At 38.2% G+C, this 27,448-nt stretch overlaps 1 protein-coding gene across 2 annotated transcripts in view; it reads left to right on the top strand.

Moving 5' to 3' along the window:
- LOC110155884 (transcription factor COE1-A) overlaps window positions 1–23,744 on the top strand; it is a 129,060-nt gene extending 105,316 nt beyond the window's left edge. For both annotated transcript variants that reach the window (XM_055148220.1, XM_020920058.2), the window contains exons 11-17: window positions 496–584; window positions 14,912–14,977; window positions 15,559–15,721; window positions 16,297–16,479; window positions 17,216–17,413; window positions 17,892–17,960; window positions 19,359–23,744. In XM_055148220.1, coding sequence (XP_055004195.1) covers window positions 496–584; window positions 14,912–14,977; window positions 15,559–15,721; window positions 16,297–16,479; window positions 17,216–17,413; window positions 17,892–17,959 — 767 coding nt within the window. In that variant the 3' untranslated portion in view covers window position 17,960; window positions 19,359–23,744. The remainder of the gene's footprint in view (window positions 1–495; window positions 585–14,911; window positions 14,978–15,558; window positions 15,722–16,296; window positions 16,480–17,215; window positions 17,414–17,891; window positions 17,961–19,358) is intronic.
- The last annotated feature ends 3,704 nt before the right edge of the window (window positions 23,745–27,448 follow it).

The following is a 27,448-nucleotide window of genomic DNA, read 5'->3' as shown; positions in this document are numbered from 1 at the left end:
AGCCATGACCCAGTGTATGCCCTGAACTTAACCACTTTAAAGAGTTTGATGTTATCTCCCATGCTGATAATTCCGTCCATTTGAAAAACAGTTCTGGTCTTTCTTGCTTTGTTTCAGTGATTTTTAATAGGTTTCATTCGTCCTGAATGCAACAATAGACATCTACAATAGGGCAGCAGTCTAGTAAAGGAGTCTCTAGGGTTATTATTTTATCTAGAAAGTTTTTTTTTTCCTCCATAGTAAAAGTTATAAATTGACAGGCCCAATTAAGACCTATTACCAGATAGACTTGTATAGTCACTAATTAAAGTTTATGTGAACAGCACTATCACTTGTTGAAGCATTGTATCAGTGGATAATACATGGTTAGAGATACTCCAGAAAGTTTAAGTGCTCATTTACTGAATCTATCTGAATACAACTCAATGAAGTTGGTGCTCTGAAAGTGGATTTTGTGCTAATTATCTTTTCTCTTCTGTTCTGTGCCCTGTGCAGCGTTAAACGAGCCCACCATAGACTACGGCTTCCAGAGGCTTCAGAAAGTTATCCCTCGGCACCCTGGGGACCCGGAGAGGCTGCCCAAGGTACCACCTCACAATTAGAACGCTCACGGACACATTTAACTGGACACAAAGGAAGACGGGGGTTGGGCTTGGGATATGCTCTTTTCTGAACTACACTTTATTCTATAGAAACAAAATAGTCTAACAGTGGCCCTTATATCAAAGCTCTGTGATGTATCTGCTAGTATGTCCAGGTTGAGTCTAAATACACAGCAACATTTTCATAACCATCACTAAAGACTGCATGTAAACTCAGTGAATGATAAAATAAGACAATACTATGAAAAACTATGAAAAATGACATAGGCAATTATGCTATGACGTTAACAATATGCAACAGAGGATCTTGTGTTTAGAAGTTTAGTGGTGTAGAAGTGTTGTTTGTCCAACTATTAACTACCATTGAAACACTGTATGTCACCACCGAATAACCTCCCTTTTGTTCCAAGCCTTTGTTTGTACATTTCACAAAGAGTCTGTGTTTCTTAAGCTCATTGAAAACTTGCACTGGTGTCATTTTATGCCTTTGACACCAAGCAACACTGAGAGAAACACGGATGTAAACTTCAGAAGAGAGTAATGATGAATTAATGTTTATTTTTCAGCTCTCTAGTGGTTTGTCATTCCTTTGAGTGAACTCTAGTGCATGTGTGAAGTTTAACCCCGGTTGTAATCTCTGCATTTGAATCCTCTCCAGATCACACAGCCACTTCTTATTATTTGTTTATCACATGAAAAAACACGAGACGCATTCAAAGACGCACATGTAAACAATTAACACCAAAAGGCACGCCATGCTTTGATAAACTGTCATCTTACACTGCATTCCACTGAGCGCATATGTGTTTCAAAGTTGATTCCAATTTGAACAAGCAGGGGTCGCGACCTCATGATCAGCTGATGCAAGGGCTGGGTCACGATTGGCAGAGAGAGCTGTGACATCAATGGGTGAGGGGCGTGGTCCTTGAATGGGTGCAGTAAGCGAGGTGATGTAATTGAGCTAGGGTCGACAGCTAGGCTCCTGCTGCATCTGGTAGCGATCATGTGATGGTCATGTGATGTGCCTGATCGCCGTGGGAACGACTTTCCATGTAAACATGAAGCTGAGTGTGGTTGACACCTGTGGGATTATAGTGACTTATTATTGGCTGAATATTTGTGTTAATTTTGGATGTGGTTAGTACTTTTCAAATACATCAATGTTTTGCTTAAGTATTTCTGTCTTAATAAAATAGCCTTTAGGTGATTATCAGAGTGTAGGTCATATGTTAAAGGTGCACTATGTAACTTTTTGGTTGGGAAGCTGTCCCTGCTTGTTTCTACGGAGATGTCATTGCTATGCCTGGAACTTTCCACAGTATGGCATTAAACAGCTCTACCTTAAATGTGTAAAATTTTTTGGTTTTATAGCTCAAAAATGCCAATAAAAACAGGCATTCTGACTCTGACTGTGGTGTTGTGTCTCCACAGATCTTACCTGTAACTTGGTCTGGTTTGATCTCCATGACGATAGAAATGTTTAATACATTACTGTGAAAATTCCAGACAATAACATCTCTATGGACACAAGCATTTGACAGACCCTTCACCAGAAAAGTTACACAATGCACCTTTAAGTTGTAAGCAGGCCAAACTAACATATATATTTTTTCAAGTATTAGTGGAGATATTAACAAATCCAAAATGATAAAAGCACAAATTATCGAATCTACAGGAATTTATCATTTATTTTCCAAACTGGACTGGAAGAAATGACTTTTGTAAATGTAAAGAAAGTAAACATGGAGTTCAGTAACTGGCATTTGCACTTTGTAGTATCTCTACTCTAAAATACCCAACATGTAACTGAGCTGCACTAACAAGTCCTTGTAGGTGCACATGACAGAACACAGTGTTATTCCTAGATCCAAACATGGCCCCGTATATAGACTTGGCTTTAAAAATCAATTGAAAAAAATCAATAGCTTAAAATGTGGGATGTACGTCATTTCATGTTGTAAATGTACAATCAATAAGTAACCTATACCCTCTATATAACCTTGGACCATGTGATAAAATGTAGATTAATGTCCACTGTTCTGCTTTGGCGCTATACTGACACTGTTATAGACTCTAAATATAAGGGCTATTGTGTTACTCATATCATGACTATATTCAATTTGCATCATCATTGTTTATTTTCCTAGTTCCTAGTTTTAGGTCAAAATTTGCAGTTCTATAGATTCAAAAATTTTAATCCAGTCTCTACCTTTTGTGCAAGTAGACACAGGTTAAGAGTGACATACATTTTCCAATTGCCTTCAGTATTATAATGTGCCCTAAATTGGGTCTTAAAATTGGTAACCCATAGGAAACAGGCCAAATGGAAAGCTTTTTTATTGTAAAATTGTTGTTATTAAGGTTTTTACGTCCTCTTTAGCCTCAAAAACATTGTATCGCATGCTTCTATACCCCATTAGTGTCTCTTAAACTGAAATTAGGGACAAAGCTAAAATCAAGAAATCAATTCAGCCAATCTCAGTCAACCAGTTTACCATAAATTCAATTAGCGGCTCAGAGACACAGTACAGGAAATAGTTGCGGAAAGCCAAAGCGTTTGATAGAATAATTGATGCGAGATGCAGGTTCTGGTAAAGCCTGAGTCAGAGCAAGTTGTAATTGAATCATTTTCACACAAGCGAACGCACTCTCAGATCTGCACTGGGGGGAGAGAAGGAGAAAAGGGGAGGTGGGAGGAGAGGGAGAGAGAGAAGAGGAGGAGGTCTTGTTAGCACGAGGGACTGTGGCGCTCCTGTGCTGCTGAGGGGAGTGTAAACAAAAAGGAAATAGTATCTTTGACAGGTCTCCAGAAATTCCGTGCCACATATTTTCAGGTGTGGAGCAGGTTAATTGGGTAGAGTTGCAATGCTTTTCTGTTTTCTTGTATTACAATAGACAATATCAAGCAAAGAAAATCTAATTATTCATGTTATAATCAGCAGTACAATTTGTAGCATAAATTGAAGGGATAGAATTTAAAAACGGCAACACTTCTTCTAAAATATTTAAAATTTGTATCTGCATCAACATTTTATTTCAAAATTTTAACCATGTGCTTATATGATTGATATTTAGTTATTTATTCTATCCTAGTCGTATGATCCTGAATGCACAGATACAGTCTGCTAAAATATTGATATATCGTAATTCTAAATTTGGTGATACAGTATCATTGTCGTGGGCTGCTGTATTGATATTGTATTTTTTCGGTATATTTTACAAAATTATTTTGTGAGAGTGCTACAATTATGGTGTTTGTTCAGAGAAAAGAAACTTGTTTATGCAATAAACTTGACATCTTCACTGTTTTAATGTTACCACTGATTTATTCCATATTGGCTTTGCAGTAGTGCAGTGGGGGGTTAACAAAGAAATACTGTTGTAAAAATATATTTGTTTTTTTAAAAATAGTGATATATTGTAGAATATTATGTGAAATATGTCGATTATCGCATTATATCGTGATAATATCGTATCATCTATTGTGCATCGTATCAAATGGTGAGGGACCCTGCGATTCCCAGTCCTAATTGATACTATTTATGTGTCATATTTCTGTACATGTCTGCAGTATTCCTGTTACTAGGGATAGTGTTTGCTAACATTAAATTTGCAGCTCTTACTCTCAAACTAATGAGGTCTCTACTTCCATTAATTGCATCTATAAATAACTTAAAAAATCAAAATTATTGATATGCCTTCTGACCCCAACGCTGCATTAATGACCGTAGCTCATAAAAATTGAATTGGTATCATATCTTTTAACTGCCCGCGTTTATTTTAAGCAGCGTTATGTCATGATTTCAATAGAAGGCAATGGGAGAGGTTGGGTGCAATTTCAATAAGCCTGTCTTAATAATACACATGGGAAAAAATGAATAATATTATTACTATGACTAATGAGCCTACCCCCAAGCAATATAGGAACATATTGATTATACAATACTTTTCAATATAACGTTACTGTTACCGTATTTACATTTGGTATTGATAAATTTTTATTCATATATATTTATTTTTGCATTTTATTAAAAAAAAACACTTTTAGTAAACTATGAAACTATAAAAAGAAAAAAAAAAGCAAGCTATAAAGGGCCAATATTACGCAAAATTTACTCTTGTGAGATTTAGATCATGTTATAATTATTACCTCACCACAAACATTCCTGGAGTTGTTTTTTGTTTTATTCATGTTTGAGTAATCCTTTATTATTAGTTTGTCTACACCTCCAAAGCTCAAAATGCTCTGTTCCATCTTGTGCTGTCATGCAGTTACCTTTTGCCTTTTGTTCAGGAGAGATTTGCAATTTCAGGGTAGAAATTATTTAAATCCAGAGTTTTTTATGTATTTTTATTTTCTGTGTTATAGCATAGATCAGAAAATAGTGTAATAAGGGCCCTTTAAAACATCAATTTGTTGTGAATTATTATTGACACTGTCCTTAAGTAAACCTTATTTTCTTCATTGTTTTATTTTAATTATCTAGTATTTGTGTGTTCTTGCCAGTGCACTTCTTTGTGTGTTATTTTGCCCCGTTCTGTCCATTCTCGTCCCTCCTCTGTTTGTGGTGTGGAGCTGGGGGTCATTTATCATTGTGAGTCCAGCGGTCGATCGCAGACTTTATTACCGCTGCCACGGCGACAGAGTGCGTGTGAATGTGTGTGTGTGTTTACAGCCCGTTTATTTGGATACAACATCAGAGTGTGAGTTGTCCAATCAGAGTTCAGCAGTGAAATATGTGCACTGTTTTACCTGGCACCACAGACAATGATGCGTGTGCACGGTGTAAACAAACAGGCCTTTGTTGATTTGAAAGATGATAAAGATATAATCGCAGTCTTATCAGCTGCTTATTATTAAGTATTACATCAGAATTGGGTATTGGATGTGAAAATAATATCTTACTTACGAACACAAATGTTAGGTTTACGTTTTTTTTTTCCCCCTCTGTACTATGTAGCATACATAAGTCATAAGTACAATGAAGATATCTTTTCAATGCCTGGAATGTTTCACGTTATGATATTAAATGTATTTATTCTCCTGGAAACAAGAAGGTGACACAGGGGTGTGGTTATTGATCTGATTTGTGGAGAGGCGCCCCTGCTCACAGTAAAAATGCATGTTTCTCGGGGTCTTTTGAACACACCTGTAATTGAATACATTTAAGGTAGACAGATTACAGATTACATTACAGGAAAAAACAATAACATCTTCAGATTGATAAAAAAAAGTTAGTAGTAGTGCAGTACAGTTCTGGCAAAGATCACGGTTACTTTTTTGAGTGTCTTGGCCACAGAATGGACCCTGGGTTCATATTCAGTTTTATTGATGATCTGCTTTAGTCTTGATGGTCTTGAAGTGGAATAGAGAGACAAGAGAAAGCTTGGACGATGCTTTGACAGACGGAGCGGTCAGTGGAGTGGATGAGAGGATTACAGTGGACAGCAGAGGGGTCGATAATTGCTCACTGAACATTGAGGGGATTTGGACCCTCACACACGGACCTCAAGAGTCCCAGACTGGTCTTCAGATACACCCATATGTGAACACACTGTACTGAGAGGGCAGCACTGAGTCCACACTTTACACTCATGTGAAACTAAAGCCACAGTTATTGTGAAATGTTTTTTTTAAAGACTTTTTGTGTAAACAATTCCAAAATCTCATTCCACCCCTACTAGTTAAAGTAGTTCTGTTTTTCATAGTAGTGGGAGACTGTAGAATCTGGTACAGTGTCTTTAAGAAGCCTGGCATCATGGGACAAAACATTCAATAAACTAGACTGTAATGGCATCTAATTTAAAAATCAGCCAAGATGTTCTGCTGTGTTAACCTCATCTAAGTAAGACAAAGGATTAAAAGAGGCCACTTCTTAACCCATTAGCGACTTGTATTGAATACAGTTCAGGGCCACATTATTTCATCATTGTTAATGCACAGATGTTTTCCTGACTATTCCTGATTCGAGTCGAGCCTCAGCCAAAATCCTCTGTTCATCTATTCGTAAAGTCTGAGGCTTTTTTGTTGGAGATGTGTCATGGTTCATTTCCTGTTGTGACTCAGGGCCTCATCACTGTGAGGTGAGGTCACCCACTGTACAGGTCACACCAGCTCACATATGAATGACTAACAGACTCAAGCAAACTCAAGTGTCATGAGATATGCTTAGTTTATTTTGGCCTGGTTCTTCCATGGCTGTCTGAATCCAGGTTTCACAATATTTAGCATACAAATATGACATGGGGTACTTTCTGATTTTCACGCAGTCTTATCAGAACTGCTATGGTTCTAGAGTAAACGTATAAGGTTGTCCCAGACACTTCACCTGGACATTTGAAAGCCCATTATCTTTAAGCCTAAGATCCTTTTGTGTGCGAGCATCTGAGACGTGTGTGTTATCAATCTGGTCGGCCATGACATCATCTTGGTGCTGAGGTGTGACCCTGCATGTACGGCATCTCTAATGGGACATTAGAGGCGGATCAGGCAGCTAATGTAGCGGCATTAGGTAGGAATCTGTCATAGTGTGTCATGTCTGCACTAGAGCATTCTGACCCGAAGATCCTGAGCTTGGCGATTCCTGGAGCTAACGCTAACGCTAATGCTTACAACATGTGTGTCTTTAATGTGTGCTTATCGCATTAGGAACAGCCATAACTCACAGTGTAAAAGCACCCAGACATACTGATAGCATCTCCGCCATCTTCACTGGCCCAGGCACTGTCAGCTGTCCATCTGCAAATCTAGCCAATATTATAAGGGTCAGAAATATATTTTGTGGTTGTAAAAATATCCACACTATTTCATTTGGAGGTTTGGTCAGGAACAAGAAGAGAAGCAGTCTAAAAATACGACTGACAGCTACGCATCACCCATAAATGTTTGACAGCATTCCAGATTTGCATCGGTAGGTCATAGCTGAGGGCAGATTTTGTGTCTAAATAAACCTAAACTTTGATTTAGGTAAAACAGAAGATTGTTTCTGCAATTCTGACAGATCATTCAGTCAAACGTTTGACTTTCAAATACTGCTTGTTTTTTATTATAAGTTTTTTGTTTCACCTTGTTCTGGTGTCAGTTATGAGTAGTTCAAACTTTTAGAAAGGAACAACAACATAACAGTAATGCAGAAGGTTCAGATTGTCCACAAACTCAAAAGGCTGACTGTTCTATTTCCTCTTTGACCATATTTTTATTGAACAAGGCTAGGGATGTAACAATAACTGAAATATTATATTGTATTGTCAGAGTTCTCACAATAATATCATGGACCATCACAATATATCAAATTACAAGTCTCTTTGTTTAAATCAAGAGTTATGGTGCAGCAATAGCTAAAAAAAAGACAGAGGGAACTACATAGACCATGATCCTTTGCTCCGTTTCAGTGTAAACTACATGAAGAAATAACAGTTCTAATCACTTTTAAGTCTTAGTTCTTTGGATTAAGTCTTGTCAAGGCATTTTAAGACAAAAAAGTAGCATATTCAATTTTGTTAACCTCCACAAAATATCGCAATAAATATTGTACCATGAGATGTATATCGTGAAAATATCATACCGAGAGATTTGGATATTGTTACATCCCTAATTTTTAGCTTCCCCACCATATCGTCAGCTTTCCCATGATATCACAATAAATATCATACTGTCAGGTTCTTACCGTGATGATATCGTATCGTGAGACTTGGATATTGTTACACCCTTAAACAAGACACATTCTCTCTCTGGCCTACTGCTGTGGTATGTTGCTGGTTCTGCTCTGCCTATCACTTTGAAAGAAGAATAGGTAGGATGAGCTTATATTGACTACTTTTGAAGAGTAAAAATTAAATCTACTATTTGTATGACTGACTACTACAATTAATTGGAATAGACACACAGAGAACTGCTTTAGGACCAAACCTTCAGAGCAACCCCTCCTTCAACCTTTGATTTTTCTGTCCATTGTTTATAGACACTTATTACACAATACCAAAATAACTGTGATTAATCCTAATTATTCTCATATAATACAGCACAATAGCCCTCTTTCAAACACATATTTAATACTAATTGGGGGGACTGACACTGGGGCAATTATGAAAGCACTTTTAATCCAGTCGCTATCATCTGTTCGCAGCCTGCTGGTTTCTTGCGTATCCGTGACACTTATAATCTGGAAACAATGTCCTTCCCAATTTTACAAACTGAGCTGGAGGGCAGGTTAGAATGGAATCAAACATGTCTTTTAACTGTTGAAATGCAGATGTTTGGGCCCGTCCACGTGAAACAAAAACTGGCGCAAAGTCCAACGTCTGTCAAGAGAAAGGGTGGTCTTTCTTTTTTTTTTTTTTTTTTTTCAGAATAGCTTCAAGAAGTGGTGGTATTATTCAAACACAAACATATGAGTTATGTCGGTTGAGAGAACTTTTAGCCAAGAGTTTAATGGAGCCAATCTCTTACAAATAATCTGGTTTCTTTCAAAATCAGTCCATCTCCCCTAGAGTTATATAGCCCCATACCCTCCCTCTGAAATGATGACATAAGAAAGTGTAGAATGTGCACGCAGCGTACGTACACGCATCAGGGTTACCAGTCCTATGTGAGGGTGACTGCATGAATATTTCGGTATAGAGAGCATTGATTTGCAGGGTGTGAGTGATGCTGTGTGCAGGCAGATGAAGATGATGTTACGGTTGGATCATCTTTCTTCCCGTTTATCAGCTCGGCCTTTACTGGCAACACTGGGCTCATGTTTCCATAGAGTGTGTGTGTGTCTGTCCGCTGTCCAAGAATCAGGGGTTAACACTGAACTAAGCACGCGCCGATGTGTCAAAGATCGAACTTTTTACACGAATGAATAAGTATGAAATATGTTATAGGTTTATAAGTATTGTTTTGAACTAGATTTTGGGTTTGTGATTGCAGCCAGATGACAGAAAAATCACAGCTCCTTTATAGAACAAGCATCATGGCTATGGGTGTGCAAAAATATGGAAATATCAATATATTGTATCTTTTAATGTGCTGATACAGTATCGATATCGTGGGCTACTGTATCGATATATCGCCGAGAGTATTTTTTGGTATATTTTACTAAATTATTTTGTTACAGTGGTACAGTTTTGTTGCTTGTTTAGTGAAAGGAAATTCTTTTATGTGACACACTTGACATTTTCATTGTTTTGATGATCAAAATGTTTGTGTTTCATATGAACTCTGCACAAGAAGTGGTTTTACAAAGACTTTTAGTATCACGGCTGTGATTTAGCCATTATTTTTATTGAACCATATCAAATTGTAAAGTCACTATATTGAGATATGTATCATATCGTGGCCTATATATGGTATAGATGTATGTATCGTATCAGCAACTTTTTAATGATACCCAGCCCTAATCATGGCCATGTTGTATTTGACTATTGTTATGTATTTGTACATAAAACTTAGCAGTCACCATGGAGACAAGAACAGGGTAGCCACGGGGTCTTAAAAGTCTTAAAAAGATCTTAAATTTCATGTTCCTAAATTAAGGCCTTAAAAAGTTTTAAATTATGTTGTCCAAGTCTTATTTTTTTCACAAAGGTCTTAAATTTCATTAGCATTTTATTTTTTTATTTTTTTGTATACTTATCTGGACTGTAGTGCGATGTTAAATGGAGGGAGGAAAAAAAACACAACATGAAATCACATAAGGTGAATGAACGTCTAATTTAGAGTATGCACAAACAATACTTTGGTTTCTGGCGCCAGCAGCAATGAGTAAACAATCAGTACAGTGGAAGACGCTGGATGGATCATGGGGGAGTGTAGGTTTAATCCACAGTGGCTCTTAGATTTTAAATATGGTAGTTGGTTGGTCATTATTAGAATTGAATCTGGTGTTTTTTGCCTGCATAATGGCTGTGATGTTGGTTTTAATTTTCATTTAAGTGGTCTTAAAGGTCTTTTAAAAAGTCTTAAATTTGGGGTAGTCAAACCTGGGGATACTCTGAAGAAGGTGGATCCACAAAAATAAAAATACAATAAAATCATATGTAATTTTGTTAATTAAAAACTTGCTAAGTTTAATATCTGTACTCTACTGTGGAACATTCCAACCAAAGCAATCTCACTCTCATCATTTCATATATAGAGCACCTTTAACAGAATAATAAAAGAAAAAAAATAGCTGGATTTACGTATTTTAAACTCAAGCTTCTATTATGATCAGTATCAAAACTAGTTAAAAACTGAGGCTAGGTGCAAACAAACCAGGACAAAATGTGTCTGGCTACACAAGTTTTAAATCTGAAGTTAGAAGTTAACAAATAATCCTACTCTAATCAAGAACTAAACCTGGTTATAGGGTCTGAACCAGGACTATATCAGGACTACACAAAGACCAAACCACATCTAAACTATGCATATTCCAGAAACTTGAGTTCAAATAAATCATTTCTTGAACTCCAAATGAGCCTCCTGCCCCAGTTTGTAATGCGCTGGTGTGAAAGATTGAATGAATTTAGCAGCATGGACAGAGCTACTAAAACTGCTGACTGCTGACTGGGTGACCCCTCATATTCTCTCTATTGGAGCGACAATATGTTTCGCCAACACACACACACATACACACACACACACACACAGCAAAAGCTACAGGGGTGAGGGGAGAGTCATACAGAGCAGGTTATTACTGCAAAGAGCCCTGTAATTTTCTCTGTGTCGCCGGGCGGACCCCACGCTGGGGGCAATGACAACGCATTAACCGTTAAACAAGACACCCAAGACCCCAGGGCGCAGAGAGAGAGAGGGAGAAAGAAGGAGGGAGAGGAGGAGGAGGGTGGGTGAGAAGAAAGTGAGTAAAGAGGTGTAGATGAGGGAAAGACCGGGGGAGATGGATGAAGAGAGAGAGAGGAGAAAAAAGTCAGGGAAGAGAGTGTAGAGGTGTGTACTGCGAGGGAGTGAGAGATAGGAAAGGGATGAAAAGGAGAGGAGGAAGAGAAAACGGGGGATAGATAGAGAAGAGGGGGATGACGGAATAGTTTGGAAAGAGAGAGAAGAGGGGGTTGGTGAGAAGGAAGTGAATAAAGAGATGTAGATGAGGGAAAAAGAAGGGGGAGATGGAGGGAGAGAGAGAGAGGAGAAGAAAGTCGGGGAAGACAAGAGATCAAGAGAAGGGAGAGAGAGAGGAGGGAGGTGAAGAAAGTGTGTGCGTAGTGCGAGGGAGTGAGAGATAGGAAAGAGATAGAAAGGAGAGGAGGAAGAGAGAAGCGGAGGTAGATAAAGAAGAGGGGGATGACAGGGAATAGTTTGGAGAGAGAGAGAAGAGGGTGTCTGTGAGAAGGAAGTGAGGAAAGAGATGTAGATGAGGGAAAGATAGGGGGAGATAGCGGAAAAGAGAGAGAGGAGAAAAAAGACGGGGAAGAGATTATAGAGGCGGGAGAGGGGGAAAAGAGAAAGAGAGGGGAGAGAGAGAGAGGAGGGAGGTGAGAAGGAAGTGAAGAAAGTGTGTGCGTAGTGTGAGGGAGTGAGAGATAAGAAAGAGATGGAAAGGAGAGGAGGAAGAGAAAAGGGGAGATAGATAGAGAAGAGGGGGATGACAGGGAATAGTTTGAAGAGAGAGAGAAGAGGGGGTTAGTGAGAAGGAAGTGAGGATAGATGTAGATGAGGGAAAGATGGAGAGATGGTGAAAAAGATAAGATAACCTGAGATAAGAAAGAGATAGAAAGGAGAGGAGGAAGAGAAAAGGGGAGATGAGAGAGAAGAGGGGTTTGGTGAGAAACAAGTGAGGAAAGAGATGTAGATGACGGAAAAAGAGGGGGGAGATGGAGGGATGGAGAGAGAGGGTGACGGGAGAAGAAAGTCAGGGAAGAGAATATAGAGGTGGGAGAGGAGGAGGAGCAAAAAGAGGAGTGACTGGAGAGTAGAATAGGAGAAAGAATGGGAGTGTAGTGCGTGGGAGTGAGAGATAGGAAAGAGATGGATGGGAAAGGAGGGAAAGAGAAGGGGAAAGGGAGACAGAAGAGGGAGATGACAGGGAATAGCATTTAGAGAAGAGAACAAGAGTGAGGGAAGAGGTGGACAGGGAGCATAGACTGTATAAAGAAGTGGACAAAGGGACTGTGACGTCAGGCATAGTGTTCGGCTCCAGTCAAATGAAGCTCACAGAGGCTGGCAGTTACAGGAGCGAATTTGGAGCCGAGTTTCATATTAGGAATAGTTATTTCATATTCGGAATAGCAAAATAAAAGCACGAGGATTATGTAGAGAGGGTTAATATGAACATTTTAAGCCGAAAATGGCGAGGCTCACTGCAGTTACAAAGAGAAGGGCGACATTTTTCAATACAAAGTGAATTGGAGCCGGAGTCAATGGAGCCGGAAGCGTGCCTGTGCTCACTTCCTGTCGGGAACGTGGTGACTAGCAGGTCCATTTCTATATACAATCTATGAGAGAGATAGAGCTGGGAAAGAGAATGAGGAGAGGATAGGAAAGACCAGCCACACTACTACTAGACTACTACTACTACTACTACTACTACTACTACTACTACTACTACTACTAGACCGTCTAGTGTCTCCGCTCAATTTAATTTCTCTCCAGCGATTAGGTCAGGAATCACAATACACTAGACAGTTTGCAAAAACCCTGGAAGTGCGAGTTCGGGCACCAGCCAATCAGCGAAGAGCCATATATTTTGTTTTGTCAACGGTTCCGAGATCGAGGATTTAAAGCCGGAATAAAGAGAATGTTTGGTTTTATCAAGGGGAAAGACGTTATTGACCTTCTTCCTACAGGATTTGGGAAAAGCTCAATATGCCAGTTACCGGCCCATTACATACTGTACGTCACGACCAAATAGCAGCGATTGGTTAAGTGAAAAAAAGTACCCGCCGACTGTCAAGCAAACGAATCCTAATGCTGCGAGGTCAGATGGTTTCCATGAAGTGAAACCGTCTGATGAATCAGGCTAAGGAAAGACAGGATGGAAAGTGGAAAGAGGAGGCATAAGGCATCTTGAAGCGGAGCATATAAGAAAAATGAAACTGGAAAATGGACTTGGAAATGGAAGAGTAGAGGATAGATAAATCAACCGACTGTCCACAGAGAACTGCACTTAGCCATTAACGCAACAATAAAGGCACTGATTACACAGGAAAGTCATTATAAATGTCCGATAATGATATTAAATAATGTGACTAAACACTATATTGCATGATCAGATATTACATTTCTACATGTATAAATCCTGTTTAAAAAATAAAAAACAGTTGTTGCTAAATATATGAGTATATGATATTTGAAAACTCCATAAACCCATTCTATCAAATTCATTTATACCATATGTGCGGCGATTATAGAGCAACATTTTATCTGACATTGAGATAAAAAAAAAAAAAAAAGAGAGAGATGATACTTGCAAAGAAAGAAAAGATGTTGGCCTCAAATTTCAATCTAATGTACCTGAAACCTTTGACAAGACCTAAAATTGGGCAGTGCAAGAAATCAAATGACTGACAGCTGCATGTCAAACGCACATCTATAAATATTTCACAGAGATGGAATATATTTAAGACACGTTTACATCAATCCACTCTGACAGTCAAACTAAGCTTAGTTTCTAAATAGGAAAATCAATATGAAAATCTTTCTTTATAGTAAAAGTGGAAATATTCTGTGTGAACTTAAACGGATTTGGAAATTTAAATACATGAACACTGCAATTAGAATAAATTAAAGGTGAACTATGTATTTTTTTCTGGTGGTGTGCTTTGCCTCGAATGTTTCATAGTCTGGCATTCAACATAATCATTTTTGTTTGATTTTTGTTGCTGAAAATACTTTGAAAAACACACATCTCCACAGATCTGACCTGATACATGTTTAAAGTCACATCTAGGCAATAACATCTCCATGGAGACAAACAAGAAGGCAGGGAAAGTTACAAAATGCAAGTTTAAAATGAATCAATACCTACTTTATATGCAGCAAAATCAGTCTATACAAATTCGCAGTATGTTCAGATCCATTGTTCTGAATACATTTGTCCATTATCTTCTGCCTCTCTGCTCTTCTCACGTTTAAACCGGTGTCATTTAAGATCACACTCTGACACTTAAAAGCACGGGAGCTGACAGGTGATACAGACTCTTTAAAAGGTGTGAAAAAGCAATTTGTTTATCGTGAACAGATGAAATGCATTGTGGGGGCTGTATGCATAAGCTCATAATGGCACGTGTCTTATAGTGCTCTTTGGTTTGGCGTCTGATGGAGGTTTATTACTCGTTTGGCAAAGATTACACTTAGAAATATAACATGTTGGGGTTTTTTTGTCTTTCAGGAGGTTATCCTAAAAAGAGCAGCAGATCTGGTAGAAGCGCTCTATGGCCTGCCCCACAACAACCAGGTACTTATATTTTACTTATTTTATTTTTAGGTATTAAGTTAAAAAACACCAAATAAAGACCATGGAGACCTGTTGAACTATTTTAAGTACTAGCAGGTCACTTTATATGCAATAATGTTTTTATTTTCACTATGGAGATGTTCTGTTTTGAGATACATGAAGCCAGGACTGTGGTGAAACTTGGGACCCTTAATTGTAACATTTCCATTAAATACAATAAAATGTCAGCACCTTACTGTATAGCTTTAGCGTATATCACGTTCAAAATAATAAAGAAAGGAAAAAGTATCACTTGCTATACTTTCTATCTTTAGAACTATGGGACCACAAGTCTTCTCCATCTATAAGGAACAAACAGGAACCTTAAGCTAAATCCAAAAAGCTTTCTTTACTGTAACTCTGCCTAAAACAACAGTGAAGTTAACAGCACTGTGACAAATGAGCCAAGTTGTGTCATTCACAGACATTCCTTCACTGACTCACACAAAATGAACAGTGTGGATTTATGACTTGAGGAAATGGAGAGTTAAAAAGTCATTTAGCACATGTTTAATTGTGACCTCACCTCGTGCCTGTTGTAGGAGATCATTCTGAAGCGCGCGGCGGACATCGCAGAGGCCCTGTACAGCGTCCCGCGAGGCCACACCCAGCTCTCAGGCTCCGCCCACTCAGGCATGATGGGAGTCAACTCCTTCACCGGGCAACTGTCCGTCAACGTCACCGAGCCAGCACAAGCTAATCAAGGTATTACTACTAATGATTACTTACAACTTAATTATATATTTGAATACATGTTTTAGTCATATTTCTACAATTTATCACTTAATTAAACTTAATTAAACCCTAACCCTGATGAAATATGATTACTTAGCCAGCAACTCTATTAAATAAAACAAGTACACAGGACTGTACACTCCTGCAGTCGTACTGTTGTAATTTATAATCCATAATGTATCCTACTTTAGGCCAAAGTTGCTGGGATAAACTCTACTGACAGCTCCATCTTGACTTTTACTTGAGCAAATTGTCCCTATATTCTACTTTGAGCAAAGCATTTCTTTTCTCTGCAATTGTCTGGACATATTACAACATTTTTCTGTTCATTTTTCTATATCCATTAGAAACTGTTGAAAGCCCTTTTAGAGCCTGGTGTTGCAAATCGGCCTTGGCTTTAAACATGATAATGACATTGGGCTACTTTGACAAGCTCAGTTTTTGAAAAGATAATCTATAAAAAAGTCCTGCACTAAGTCCAAATGTTTGGTCACTGGACATTTGATGAATAAAACCTTAAATGAATAGTGTGTGTTTGTGTTTAGGGTTTGTGCGCAGCTCGAGCAGTGTGTCTCCTCACGGGTACGTGCCCAGCTCCACGCCTCAGCAGAGCAGCTACACCTCGGTCAGCTCCTCCATGAACGGATACAGCAACAACAGCGCCATGACCAACCTGGGAGGCTCGCCCACCTTCCTCAACGGGTCTGCCGCCAACTCGCCTTATGCCAGTGAGTGCTCCAACACAACGCGTCTTTTATACTGCCACATATTATTATTGTTTTATAGTTTGTTGGTTTTGTTTTACTCTGATTTTGGAAAATTACTATGAATTATATGATTTAATTAATTCTTGTTTACATCTTTATCTCTTACTAATATTTCTTTGCCTTTAGTATTCTAAAACTGCTATTTTTGTACAATACCGTTACTATACATTACACCTGATAACGTAAGCGTAACTGTATACCACTGGACAGGCAGAAGAAGTACAGAGATGGCCCCATGGGGATTTCTGCAAAAACACACTTTACTTTGATTTAATTGCATCGTTTTACCATAATCACAAGGACAGGAAGAAAGAGATTCAAGTTAGTTTGGGGGTTTTCTTAATTAGAACAATGAAGGTGACTCTTAGATTGAAAAGTTTTCAAAGTGTCAATCCACTTAATTACATTGGATCTATATGGGTACTGCTTATTTATTTTATCCACTCTATCCAATCAGAACGCAGAAAGAGCTCCTCATTGGCTGCTAGATGCTACAGCCAAAACCAGTTGGCAGTAAACCCAAAAGAGTTCTTTAAGCAATGATGGTTACTCTGTATATGGCAGCTCATAACAATAAGGTTCATTTGTGGTTGTATATTTGTAAACCAGTAGGAGAGCATGTTACAGTTATTACCTTTACCTATTGCTTGATAAGACCCATGCTTTTTTGCTTATTAAATTCTTTGTCCCCCCTCAGTTGTCCCGTCCAGTCCCACGATGGCCTCCTCCACCTCTCTCCCGTCCAACTGCTCGTCCTCCTCTGGGGTCTTCTCCTTTTCTCCAGCCAACATGGTGTCCGCCGCCGTCAAACAGAAATCTGCCTTCGCTCCAGTCGTCCGGCCCTCCTCCTCCCCGCCTCCCTCCTGCACCAGCGCCAACGGCAACGGCCTACAAGGTACACACTCGAAATCAGCTGCCGGTGTCATGGCATTATTAGTGGAATAAAAGACACAACGAAACTGGTCAACTTTCATCATCAAGTTCTTATATGTAATTCATTTATATAAATATGTTGACTAAGTTTTGAATAGTATGAAGTTAAGAAGTGTGCTGATGTAACTGTGAGAGAGAGCAAGTTTAATTTGTTTTTAGTCCTACATTTTAACAACATTATAATTCACTTTACAGCATCCTTTTTATTTTTTATGATAACTTATTGCAATAATATATTAGTGGTGGGCATATAAGGGCCAATGTAGGCTAATATTTTCTCCAGAGGTCCATCCCTTGCATGTCTTATACTTACTTAGTGCAATAGCCGAAGGTTCTGTATGAGTTATTTCAGTTTTCTTTTCATCCCTTTCTCTGTTTGACTTTCATTTCTAACATTTTTTTTCTCTTTTTTTCCTCTTGTGGTCTCTGCCTTTGTCTAGATCAAACCTTTGTGGACTCTAGCAAGTACTCATCAGCCAGCTCTCTACAAGGACTGGCCTTCTCCTGAAGTATGTTTAGTCACAAACTCACTAACAACCTCTGCATGGTTTTATGAGATGTACTTTTTAATATATCTTTTAGTATCTTTTTAGATATTTATATTTTTATAATACATTTAAGACATTTTGATATCTGTTTACAACTGTAGAAAACTAGGGCTGGTCTTAATTACTGAGCTGAGAAAGGAAAGGAAATGAACAATTACTACTACATTACTTTATAAAAGAATTAGCATATATATAATGTAACTATTAACATCAGTCGGTATCGGTCAGGATTGCTTAAGAATAAAAAACAGAGGTTTTTAGTGTTGGACAGTGTTATGTTGTGGTAACATTACTCAAACAGGAAGTGGTTTTGAATGTGTATATAACTTCTTCAACATGTCCATGTGAAGTTATGATGAGCTCTGCGTGGGTGTGGGAACTCAAATCCTCAAAGCAGCACGAATAAACACAGACCAGTCACTCGTTACCAGTGTTACATGATGGACTTTCACCAGTCAGCAGAGGGGGGACAGTATTGTACTTGAGTTAAAGTACTGTTACTTTAAGATTATAAAATTCAAGTACAATATTCAAGCGACTTCAGTAGTTACTCTAGTAAGAAAAGAAAATAACAGAACTTCAACTAAAAAACAGTTGGCAAGGCAAGTTTATAGGACACAAAATAATTCAGAATGTCCATAAGTGCGCAGTACCTACATACAGTAAGGACTAATGATTTATAATTCAGTGTTGATGTAATATGACTTACAGAACATTAAATAATGCACAGATTCAGGAATTTCCAAAGAACAGCCAATAAAAAATGAATGCATATCTGAAGGTGAGGTGCAAGAAAGGTCATGGGTTCAGATTATTTAATAATGTCAACACAGAGCCTATATGACTTATAGACTTACTCACAGTGGAATGAGTAACCAAAACTGACTAAGACTACTATTACTTCAAAGCGTATTTCCAATAGAAGTAAAGTAAGTATGGTGTCGGGAAGTACTGAGCAGTAGAATTAGAAGTAAAAGTGGCTGACGGCTTCTCCATGTACACCTAACATAACATTACTCAATAAGTTATCTAAAAGAAAATAGCTCTTATTCTCTGTTCTTTCAAATAATAACTTCCCATGAAATTATAATCTTTTTTTCCATTCACACCCCTCCCTTGGGTTTAAAGACAACATTTGCCATGCAACAGTCTGTCTCATAGACTTACAGCAATATGCCAACTGTTCCCATGCATTTTCAAAGACATGATTTGATTGATTCATTCCTGTTTTGATGTTTTAAGAGTCACGCAGCTGCACAGATGGGACAAAATATTTACAAGACTTTTTTTTTTATTTTTATGAGTCTAAAAATATTTGGCAGCGTTTAGTAATTTCTTGTTTTTTCATCCCTTTAACAGCTATCCCAGGAATGATTGTCCCGCCCATGTAAAGGTGCAGAGGGAAACGGACTGCTCGGATTTTGAGACAAACTTTGGTGCAAGAAGACTCCGGTTTGGGGACATTAAAACGTGTCTCATTTTTGAAGGAACTCAAACTCAACTCAGGCCCTTTCTATCTAAACATTTAAAAACTAACACACGGACTGAAAATCTGTTGGTTAGACTTTGTACACGTTTTATAGGATTACATACAAGCTCTCCGCAGACTGTAAACAGGAAATGTATTTATTTTGGAGGGAATCTACTTCCTGTCTCGAGTGAATTTACTTTTTGTGCAACATTTTAAAGTGTGATAATCATAAGTGTAACCTATGTGAGGGATTTTTATTTATGAAGGATAAAATGTGAAGAAAGACACTTGATGATGATGATGATGATGATGATGATGAAGACCTTTGAACAAAAATATGGGTCAAATCCTGGAGACAAAGTTGAGCCATATCAGGAGAACATGTGCTAAACTATTGCCAAACACTATACTATACTTTGTAAACATACCAACGCTCTCGTACTGATAATAAGATTTTCTGATTTACCCTTGATAAGCCTGGTCTTTTCTCCCAAGCATACTGCCATCTTGAATGTTTACTCTTGGCAATACTCAGTGCACATTCACTTGGCCTCAAAAACAAAGAACTATGCAGTAACATCAATGAAGATCAATTTAATTAATATTTCACATTATCTCAAACTAATTAGTACAGAAATTTACATTTATTTGAGCTACATTTCTTGGCAATTCTTTACATTGCAAGAGAAAACAACAAGTCCATTCTGCTCATTTTTTTCTGAATGGGTTCTTAAAGGAGCACTATGTAACTTTTCTGGTATAGGAGGGTACACCACCTGCTTGTCTCCTCGCATGAGATGCTATTGCTTTACCTGGAATGTTTCACAGTGGCTTTAGACCGATATGTTGTATTTATTTAGTCACAGTTGTTTTAAATGGTAAATAATATGTCCAAAACATGCAGCGATGCCTTTCCACAGATCTGAACTGTAACTTATCACCAGCTTGTCTTTATTTTTATAGATAGGTCTAAATAGAGACAAGCAATTCAATGCAATATAAGTTATATATACCATAAGATAGAATTTATCCCCGAGGAGCATTTTAAGTAGCCAGGCTGGTGCCACCTAGTGGCTCAATTTAATTTCTCTCCAGCGACTAGGTCAGGAATCAGAATACAATAAACGGTTCACAAAAATCCCGGAAGTTCGAGTTCGGGCACCAGCCAATCAGCAAAGAGCCATACATTCTGTGTTGCCGGAACAAAGAGAATGTTTGGTGAATTTTATCAAGGGGAAAGACGTTATTGCCCTTCTTCCTATGGGATTTGAGAAAAGCTTAATATACGTTACGCATTACATACGTCACAGCCAAATAGCAGCAATTGGTTAAATGAAAAATGGTACCCGCCTACCGTCGAGCGAACGAATTCTAATGCTGCAAGGTCAGACGGTTTCTTTGAAGTGAAACCGGCTGATGAATCATGCTACAATTTAAGCACATTGAGCAGTTAAAATTATAAATAATAATAATAATAAATGGCTCAAATAAAGGTTTTAGTACAATTTAATAGGAGAATTAGTCAAATAGGGTCAGCAGATCCTGTGTCAGGGCAATTTGAGGAGAGCAACAACCATCAGGACAGAAGTGTCCCTCATCCGTGTCCTGGTGCTGCCCAGTGATCATAATCAGTGCACAGGGAGAGCATTGTGGTGGACACTGAACCAAAAAAAGTTACATAGTGTATCTAAGTCTATTCATACCATAAATCCACCTGTTTGTTTACAGATTTACTCTTTTATGTGAAATGCCATTGCCACGTGCCACAGTGTCTCCATGTGCCACAGTCTCAGGATTTGACCCTCTGCCACAGAAGCCCTGAGGTCAAACAGGGGCTCGTCTTAAACTCTGCTGCCACTCACACTCTGTCTTAACCTGTTTGTGTGTGTTTGACTGTGGTGAGGTGCCATTCACGCTGTGTTTCTTTCACTTTGATTTCAACTGTGTGTCTTAAAGCTGCACTGTAATAATGTCTTACAAGAACACACTTAATGGAATTTTAAATCTAAATTTTACATACATTTCCTTAAGAGAAGTGAGACGGACTGTCCATTCGGCTATCCCAGATACTTACCTAAACATTAAGTGAGAATTTGAAACTTGCCACTGAGTTCATAAACATTATTACTTTTTCAAATTATTATAAAGGAAGTTAGACATTATTTGCAGTGCTCAGTTCTGTGTCTTAAACATAGACATAGAGGAATAATGGATCAGTGGATAGTTTTAAAATATTCAACTACCTATACTTTTTAACACCTCATATTTAAGTTATATTTCATCTTTATTTAAAAAGGAAATTTACAAATACCAGTCTCTGTACAACTACACTATACTTTGTTCTCATCTTGCCAAAGTTAGCACACGCCTGTTTTGTAGGCTCCACAAAAATCCACTGGTCCATTGTTTCTCAGGTTTCTCTGGTCTTAAACTTTGTGGTTGCTCACTGTGTGGAGTGTGATTCAAGTCTTAAAACACTTTTGATTTTGCCAAGGTTTGAATTTTGATTTGCCTAAAACAGTCTTAGCCACATCTTGCCATACACTGTAAAACCAGTCCACACTTATATCATCTGCGCCTCTGTGAAGGTTCGATCCGTAGCCAAACGATCAAAACGTACTTTGGATCTACTGTCTAAAATTTTTTGAATATTTCTAACAGACTTCTCTAAACCTGACTAGCCACAAACAGATTTAACTCTCAATCAAATAGCAACATTTGTCAGGAAAATATAGCTACTGTGAATTGTAGTAATGAAGCTCTTACCTGGGAAAGTCCAAAACAAAAATACTCCTTCCTTCACCTTTTTAATGTTCTCAAATGTTAAAAGCCATTATCTAACTGCTCAATTGGACAACACTTTATAAAAACTACAAACTACGCAGTCGGGTTTTATTGTAGTAATTTAACATTTATACAAGCCTACAATTGTTTTTTGTTTGTCCATAAATTGTAGTACACCTCTGCATAGTTTTCACAGTAGTTTTTTCTAAAGTGCTGCTCAAATGAAATACAAAAAGCCATGTACTATGTAATTTAAGTCTGCAGTTTTCTCATCGTGTCCCATGTTGTTCAGAGTTGGAGTTATAGCATGGTTTTGTTGGATTTTAGCTGTAGATTTTATAAAGTGTGTGTCTTTGAATGTCTCTGTGTGTCTTCCGTGTGATGGAGCCAAACTGAGGCAATGCTAAGAAGCGAGCAAATTCTTCCTCCGTCGGGATCAATCTGAACCTGTATTGTCCACACCTCCATTTGAAATCCCTTCTTCCCTACCTTCTTTTATCATATAGTTTTTCTCCTTCGCTATTCTTTCTTTCTCAACCCCGCTTCGATATTTGGAGAATATGAGAAATGTTTGAGCCTAGTGCTGCACTGAATCCCAATATATCAATCATATTTTCTGCCATCTTACTCACTTTTCTTTGCTGTCTATCTCAACATCTGTACTTTTCTTTTTTTTTTTAATACAAGCATCATCTGGAGTAGTATTTGCGTGCACTTACGTACCACTCAGACTAAATCCGATCTAATTAATTATAGTAATGAAGGTCGAAACCATGACTAAACTTAATGACCAGGATGAAAATAAAACATAAACATCAGCTGATTTCTTTAATTTGATCATCTTGAAGGGATCTTATTTAAAATTGCACTTTTTTTTTTTTCTTGCTTTGCCTGGAATGTTCCATAGTGTCAAACAAACGTGAGCAGGGTCCCTCTTCACCATCTCTGTCTCCATGGAGATAGTTAAGTTTAATGCCATACCGTGGGACTTTCTAGGTAATCGTGGTAGATCCTCTAGCAGAGAAGTTGCGTAATGCACCTTTAAACAGAAGGAGGAACCACAATCTCAAGTAACATTTTTTTTTTTTTTACTACCCAATTTTTTTAGCTTTTACCTTTCGTTCTAATCCTCTACTCTACTCTCTTTCTTGATTTTTTCTTTGTAAATTGAGCCACATTTATCTCTGGATGGATCCTCAGACCACTGTCTTCTATTGAATGTGACTCTTAAAGTGACAGTACACATATACGTAACAGCACAGGTTTCGAAGGAGCACGTCTAAAGTTCTTGTGATGATGTAGATAGGTGCCCGCAGCTCTTGGTCCTGGCCTCAGTGTCTTCATGCATATACAACACGAACAGCGCAGGTGGAAGAGAACAAATGAACTACTGTAAAGATGATGCAGTTTTTTATTATTATTTTGAACTTTGAAGTGTAAGATAAACTTTTTGACTCTCACTATATTTAATTAAAGTTTTCTCTTCTCTGTGAAAACGTCTGTGATCTGATTATTTACTGTAGTTTGATAATATGGGATAAGCAGTGTTCTTGGGCATATAAATGTGTAACATATGTATGAATTGTCAACAAAAATTTTAGAGTAGTATTTTCTTTTTTTGTTTTTTCTTGAATTTGGGGCAACTCATTTTTAAACGAGGAAAGGAGGAGGTAGGTATCTATTTCGTTCTTGGCAAAAGAAATTTCAGCAGTTAGTTTTAGTCACTCCTAAAACTTCCAGTTGACAGACAAAATGTTCTTCTGCATTGGAACGATGACAGGGATTCCACAGATATCCTGTTCCTTGTTCTCACAAACTCTTTGGCACGTTGCGAGTGTTCACATGCATGAATTTTGGGGCTCATGCACAGCTTTAGGGATAAATCATAAAATAACCAATTTACAAGAATAAAGCCGGACAGCTCAGCTTTAAAGAACATATATTGTTTGTGTGTCAGCTATATGGTTATAATTTATGACACCCAAGGATCATTATGCTATAATTTGGACATTTTAAATCACAATATTTATCTAAAACATCAAATCCGTGTATCATTTGTTCATTTGAAAAAAATAAGAAAAAAAATAAATAAGAAAACAAAAAAACAACAATCTTCTTCATTATTTGTCCCCAAAACCAAAATGAAAAAATGGATAACAATTCATTTTTTTCAATTTGCGGTTTTGTGTTTAAATGAATAATGGAAAAAAAGGGATAACGGCCGTTTCTTCTTTCTGTGACTTACACTGCGATGCTGGACTTTTGCGCCACATACAGACTAAACCAGGTCTAAACCAGGTCTAAACCAGGTCTAAAACAAGACTAAATCAGGTCTAAAACAGGACTAAAACAAGACTAAACCAGGTCTAAACCAGGACTAAAACAAGACTAAACTAGGTCTAAAACAGGACTAAAACAAGACTAAACCAGGTCTAAACCAGGTCTAAACCAGGACTAAACTAGGACTAAACCAGGACTAAACGGGTCTCAGTCCCGGCCTCAGTCCTGATCTTGTCTAGGTCTAAGTCCCGGTCTCAGTTATGGTCACCCCACAGTCTACGCAGGCAGAAATCCAATACTCAGTCCTGGTTCAGTCCTGGTTCAGTCCAGCATCACAGGGAAATGGGAAACGGCCGTTATCCATTTTATCCATTATTCATTTAACCACAAAACTGAAAACTGAAAAACTAATTGTTATTCATTATTTTCATTTTGGTTTTGAAGACAAATAATAAAGAAAATAGTTGTTTTTTCATTTTCTTATTTTTGGCTTTATTTTGAAAAACGTACATCACAACAAAGAGCTGTGCAGTTGACTGGCACTTGGCACTTCTTATGGACAGTTGTAGATCACACATTGAGTATCAAATTTTAATTTCATTCATACCAAAATAACTATAGGAGATGCTGATGAATCCTACACGTATATTTAAAAGTACTTACGGAGCAGTGAGCGTATTCAACTGGTGGTGAAAACAGGAGTATAAATAGTACTCAAACATAAAAGAATCACTCTACAACTTGGAGAGGGTAAATGAGAAGGGAAAAAATGGTTAAAATCTCGAAAATGTAGATTTTGCATAATGGGTCTGCTTAAAATTTGATTATAATACAGCATATTCATATTTGAGGACACATTTTTTTATTATTATATTGACATGTTTTTTGTTTTTTTACAGATACTAACAAATTTCCATGAGTAATAAGTTCATTTTTTTCACCTGTACACCACTATACACAGAATAATTCATGGGTTTTCTATTCACCGCTCAGACAGATCTTCAAAATGTTCATCAGCATGCCCCCCTCTTTGTCTGGCCCTGTGATGGCGGCCTTCAGCTGTCCTGTGTTTGCTTCATAAACAATAACAAACACAACAGCGGTGTCCATGGAGACGAAGGGTAATGAGACAGATGAGCCCTGCCCCCAGGCCCCTCCCAGCAGCACCACGGGGCACCCCAAAAGAGGACGTCCCACCACTTAGAGCCTGCCAAATCACTGCACCCTATTTGTACCCATAACTTTGTGTATATGTGATACTGTGTGTAACGTTAGTGAGAAGTAGGAGTATGTTTTTTCCCAGTTCCTTGCCTGCAGGCTAAATTTCGGTACTACAGGACATGCTCATTTCCATAATCATTTGGTGTGTGCGTTTATGGTTTTGTGTGTGCGTTTAGTGTGACTGTGTGTAATGTTGTGTTTTTTCCCAGTTCCTTGCCTGCAGGCTTAATCAAACTGAAGCCACAGATGTCTTATTGACACCAATTAGTTTGTGTCTCTTGGCTCTTTCTCACACACGCTCACACACATGTACAATACAGAGGAGGAGCGGCCATATTTGTTTAATCTCGTAGCTGAAGAGGTCGAGGTGTGGATAGGCGTGAATTAAAACTAAATGAACAAAAAACATGCCAAATAAATAAATGTGTACATTATTTATTAGCAAACACTTCATCCTGGCACACTTTACTGAAGAAAAGACCTTTTAAGAAAATGTTAAGAAAATGTTAAAGGGATAGTTCGGATTTTTTGACATAAATCTCTATGGCATCCCCGTCATCAGTGTTGTGCATCCACACCGACTTCCCCCCCGAAAGCGTCCGGTGAGCCGAGATACTGGCCCGTTTTGGTGCTGAGGAAAGTAGTTCGGCAAGTTGTGTGGGGACTGTATACTAAAGCGTTTTTCTTCTCAAAGCAATATGTGTTCAAAAGAGTGATACATTTGCATCACAAAACCATCGTCGCCAAAAAAGTCAGATCTCATAATCGCTTGGCGCTATTTTCTCTCCGTACGTACCACTGCGCGCGGCCGCCAGGTGACAGCCGCGCACCGATCCATCACTTTCTTCAGTTGTTCGGCAGTGTTTACATGCGCAGACTGCCGCCACGCGAGAGAGCCGCGCGCAGTGGTACGTACGGAGAGAAAATAGCGCCAAGCGATTATGAGATCTGACTTTTTTGGCGACGATGGTTTTGTGATGCAAATGTATCACTCTTTTGAACACATATTGCTTTGAGAAGAAAAACGCTTTAGTATACAGTCCCCACACAACTTGCCGAACTACTTTCCTCAGCACCAAAACGGGCCAGTATCTCGGCTCACCGGACGCTTTCGGGGGGGAAGTCGGTGTGGATGCACAACACTGATGACGGGGATGCCATACAGATTCATGTCAAAAAATCCGAACTATCCCTTTAAAGAAATATATTGGAGATTGTACTTGGTTATTTGGCTGATATGTGCAGTTTTTATATTATGGCTGATGTTTCATGATGTAGTGTACACTGGACCTGGACGGTGTTATGTATGTGGGACCAATAGTATTATGCAGGCACAGTTAGTAATGTTGTAACAGAATGATAGATTAAAAAGCATCACCCACCTCATATCTTTATATCAGATTTTAAGGAAGTTTTATTTATTTTACTTATTGCACGAGAAACAAATAAGATTTTAGGCATGAGATATTCTGGGGATGCACGCAGGTGAAAGCAACTCGGGGGGGGTCCTAATTGTGTCTGGACGTGAGTCATATATGGTGCCTGGCATGGTCATAGATGTGTCTCTTCTGTTTCAGGTGAGAAATGACAATTTAAGTGAATATTTCTTTTTGATAAGTATAATTTTGTAAGTTAGACGCATCCTATGTGGTGTGACCTAATTGTAAAGTGTGCCTACATTTGAATAGGATGG

The sequence above is a fragment of the Boleophthalmus pectinirostris genome, unplaced genomic scaffold (assembly GCF_026225935.1).
Source record: "Boleophthalmus pectinirostris isolate CB_2022bp ecotype Guang Dong unplaced genomic scaffold, ASM2622593v1 HiC_scaffold_12, whole genome shotgun sequence".
Taxonomy (NCBI): domain Eukaryota; kingdom Metazoa; phylum Chordata; class Actinopteri; order Gobiiformes; family Gobiidae; genus Boleophthalmus; species Boleophthalmus pectinirostris.
The sequence above is the reverse complement of the archived record's forward strand: the minus strand, read 5'-3'. Positions and strand labels throughout refer to the sequence as shown.